At 33.7% G+C, this 4,371-nt stretch overlaps 1 long non-coding RNA gene and 2 gene segments (V, D, J or C); all 3 read right to left on the reverse strand.

Annotated features, from left to right (window-relative positions):
- Positions 1-862: 862 nt before the first annotated feature.
- On the reverse strand, positions 863-1,393 carry LOC112140271. The segment is given in 2 exon segments: positions 863-1,201; positions 1,279-1,393. Coding segments are annotated over 2 exon segments (375 nt in total).
- Positions 1,394-2,325: 932 nt separating this feature from the next.
- Positions 2,326-2,963, reverse strand: LOC112140256 (the record flags this gene model as incomplete). The annotated part of the segment is given in 1 exon segment: positions 2,326-2,963. A coding segment is annotated over 1 exon segment (305 nt), but the record flags the coding sequence as incomplete, so codon positions are not given.
- A 949-nt stretch (positions 2,964-3,912) lies between these two features.
- On the reverse strand, positions 3,913-4,371 carry LOC112140249. Its single transcript, XR_002918144.1, has 2 exons — positions 4,278-4,371; positions 3,913-4,121 (listed from the first exon to the last, which is right to left on the reverse strand). It is a non-coding gene; the product is annotated as an uncharacterized LOC112140249 (long non-coding RNA).

Consider the following 4,371-nt stretch of genomic DNA (forward strand, 5'->3'; position numbering starts at 1 on the left):
CATAACAGAAACTCAACAGGGAACCGAGGTTGATCAAACTCCAGCGTGAGTCTGAGAGGCAGCAAATGGGTTTAGAGTCACTGATTTTTGTTTCATATAGTTTAGAAAAAAATGCAGTCAATCACATTACAGTGAAGAAAAAATATTAAAAACTGTCTTTTACATTTTTTCCACTTCTCTAAAGTCTCTATTTTTTATTTCCAAACACATATATTTAAGATTTTAAAAACTGAAAATACAAATATTTCAGTTTGCTTGTTGTAATCCAAAGAGTCGTTATATATATATATATATATAAACAAATTCCAACAAAAATACTTTGGTGCTGCTAAAGTAATTTATTTCATATAAGTAAAATCAACCACAAAGATAAAGATCCCTCAATGGTCCCACAGAAATTAAAAACAATCAAATAAAAAGCTGAAAACTGAAATACCAGCAGAAAAGTATAATGCTGACAAAAAAAGAAACTAAATATGTCTCACTTTCCCTAAAGCTGTTTATGTTATGGCTGATAGGGAGGATGGAACCTGAGAGCAGGAAGGACTCAAAACCAGATCACAGATTAGCAAAATATTTAATAACAAAACTTAACTACAAGAGAAAGCAACAATGACATAGCTGATAACACAAGACTCTGTGACACTGAAGAACCTAAAGACCATTATTACAACCTGAGGACTAACGACAAATGTGATGCAGCTGTGGCAAACAGGAGATGGCAAACATTGTTGAATGTGACAGTTTTACTCATTTAAAAGGATATTGTTGGCAAATATCAACTTTCCATAGTTTGCATGCAGTGTTTTGAAAAGTAATATAAAAAAAAAATAATAATAATGAGAGCGTTTTTCTTCATCTGGTGTTTTTGTACAGAGTTTGTGTCTCTTGAGTCACTGTGTCTCTCGAGCGCAGTAATAAACAGCAGAATCCTCAGCTCTCAGACTGTTCATCTGCAGATACACCTGCTTTCTGCTGTTGTCTCTGGAGATGGTGAAGCGGTTTTTCACTGACTCTGAGTAGTAGATGCTGCTGCTACTACTGATCCAAGCGATCCATTCCAGTCCTTTTCCTTCAGCCTGTCTGATCCAAGCTATAGTGGGATCACTACTAAACCCTGAATATGTACAAGCCAGTTTGTGGGATTCTCCAGGTCTTTTAACCACTGATTCAGACTCAGTCAGTGTTTGACCCCTGATACCTGCAGAACAACAAGCAGCACATTAATGCAGTTACAAGAACTTTCTACCATTTTCTTTGTTCAGAACAATTTCTTACCAGGTAAGACACCAAAGAAAAAGAGAAAAAGCAGCAAACAAACAGGTCTGATCATTGTTGGAGTCATTTGTCTTTGTTCTGTCTGCAGCTTCTTTGTCAGATTGAATCACTGAACTTTGATTCATATAAAAAGAAACTGGAAATGTCAGATTTGCATAAACTCCTCCTTAAAGAATTAAAATGAGTTGAAATCAGTCCTCTGTTAAAACAAACTTCATGCTAAAAAGTAATTTTAGTAATCTGTTTTTTAGTCAAACACATAATGTTGTTTTTGTCAATCGTTTAACTCCTGCTCATTTTTTCTATAGATTTTTCTTTTATTTTGAAAGACACTTGATTATATATGAAACTTTTAATGTTTGAGTAAATAAAAAACGTACAAAATATAATTTTGATGGGGGAAAAAGGTGAAAAGGGATGACAATGTTTTTTTTTTTTGTTTTTTATTCTGAAAGAAACATTGATAAAAACAATAAGAAAACTTAAAACTAAAACAAGCATTACACGGATTGTTGAAAGAAGTTAAATTATTTTTTAATTTCTTAAAACTCTTCAATCTTTCCTTTTGGCTCTTCCCTTCAGTAGATACCACAGCAAATCAGCAAAAGACCCACTCTGATGAAAATAGTGTTTTGGATGCTTTAAACATGTTATTGTGACATGTTTGTAGTCTGAGAGGAACACACACTGACATGTGGTGTGCCACAAAGCTCCGTCCTTGGTCCCACACTTTTGAACCTTTATAAGCTTCAGTTTGGAGATGTCATCAGGAGACAAAACATAAACTTTTACAGTGATGCTGATGACACCCAGTTATGTCTGTGTCTCCAGATGACATGTGACCCATTGATGAACAATGATGAACGTTGTTGTTGCAGTGGAATCTGGTTGGTTGTTCTGATTGGAAGCATTCACTGTGATCATGGTTAGGGTGCGGACAAATCAACTATTAAATGTCCTTAAACCAGATTTCTGATCCTTTTCTTAGTAATATGTCCTTTTATCTTTAACAGCGTGGGAGGTGGGTTGTAGTTTTGGATATTTTTATCTATGAAGGTCTTTATATTATTTTGCTTGTTGGTTCATTTGTTTTATTATTTGCTTTTATTTTGTATAACATTTTATGTATTTATGAGAAGTGCCTCATAAAGAAAACTTTGTTCTGTTTGATGTGATTTGAATTGATTTTTCCTGATTAAAAAAAAAATAATAATAATTTGTTGAACCAATGTTTTCAAGACTTTAAAGATATATGCCCTAAGTATTTATGGAGGTAAAAAAAAAAAATCATTGGTGGTGTTAGAGTGCCTCCTCTGGTGGATTTATGCTACAAGTTTTCAGGCTCTGAGGGTTTTTGTTCAGGTCTGTTGATGGTTTGTATCACTGTGGATCTCTGGCACAGAAATACACAGCAGTGTCTTCAGGCTGCATGTTCTGCCCATTTAGAGTCACTCTGTTGTTGGAAGAGTCTACATCAATGCTGAACTTGTTTTTTAGTGAATCTTTGTAGTAAGAAGCTCCAGTGTGTTTCATCCCAATCCACTCCAGTCCTTTCCCTGCAGGCTGTCTGATCCAAGCCGTGTAGTAGCTGCTCACAGAATAAGAGACCTGACAGGTGATGGTCAGTCTCTGACCTGGCTGCAGACTCTCAGAGTCTGGCTGTGTCAGCTGTTCACACTTCACACCTAAAAAAGATGAAAATGTTTTAATAAAAATAAATCAACCATCAACAATTAGAGTGAATTCAAAATGCAACTATTATATTATTTTTGTTATAGTGAACCTCACCAAATCCAGCAGCCAGCAGCAGCAGAACTACAGGCGGCATGATGAGGATGATGATTTGATGTTTCTACATCATTCTGATGGCATCACATCAAGAGTTTATAGAGGTTTATGACCGATTTCTATTTGCATGAAAAAAAAGGATGTGTTTTTGCATGTGGGATGCTACCTCAACATCCTACAAAATAAAAGCCTAAAATTAGGTTCTTAAAAATAAATTAGTAAAATAATTTATCAGCTATTGGCTGGTAATAATCTATATGTGAAGGTAATAGTGGAAAACCTTAAAAGGTCTCTTGTAAACCTTTCTCGACTCCTGAGTGTTTCTGTTATTTAGTTATTTTCAGTCTATTCAAAGGTCGGGTTTTCAATTTATCTTTGTCAAATCATCTTTTTGTCACTTTTTTTCTTTCTCGTTTCAAAGTTTGCTCATGTTTAAGTTTATTTACTAAACTTTGACTTCACTCCTCAAACATGGTGTCCTGAGTTTTGTAATCAACAAAAACTGGAAACATGCACAAAATAAAAAAAAAAAATTCTTAAATAAGCATTTAAGATCATGTAAAAGCAAAATTAAAAAGTTCGGTCTCTCAGATCATTAATTATAAAAGACTTATTTGAAAGAGATCTGACGTTTAAGAGCCAGAGCCCTTTGCCTCCCTCTTGTGGACATTTTAAAAACTGCACCTTATTTTGTTCTTAGGTAAACGTGTTTCATGTAATGAAGAAATTACCTCATGAATGTTGATAATAAAATAATGAACTGTCCTTTAATTTGATTATGAACATTATTCATGATATTGTTTGTGTTATAAAATAAAAATATATTAAGTTTAAAAGACAACTCTATACACTTTTTAAATCATTTATTCATTTTACAAGTGACATTGAATATAACAAAGAAAAGAGATGTATCTTTTGTCATTACAGTAAAGCAAAAAAAATATAGACATAAGATACCAAATCTTTAAAATTGTCTAAAACAGCTCAAATGTCATCAAAAATCCTGAGATGCCAGCAGAAAAAGGGATATGTCTCTGTCATCCTCTTCATTTCATCTAAAAAAAAACAAAAATAATGATATAAATGTTTGAAAACTGTGATGCAAAGCATGCTTTATATTATTAGTAAATGCATTAGTCACAAACCTATAGAAAACGAGTTGAGTCACATTTATCCAAGACAACAAGAGAATGACTGCTGATGGTTTTTACCTTCAAAGATGTGATGACAGCAGAAAAGATGATGGAGATGAAGAATAAAAGGAGGAAGAAAATGGCCACACCCCAAGCTTGCATGACTGTGTCT

Source organism: Oryzias melastigma, unplaced genomic scaffold, assembly GCF_002922805.2.
Source record: "Oryzias melastigma strain HK-1 unplaced genomic scaffold, ASM292280v2 sc00365, whole genome shotgun sequence".
Classification (NCBI taxonomy): Eukaryota; Metazoa; Chordata; class Actinopteri; order Beloniformes; family Adrianichthyidae; genus Oryzias; species Oryzias melastigma.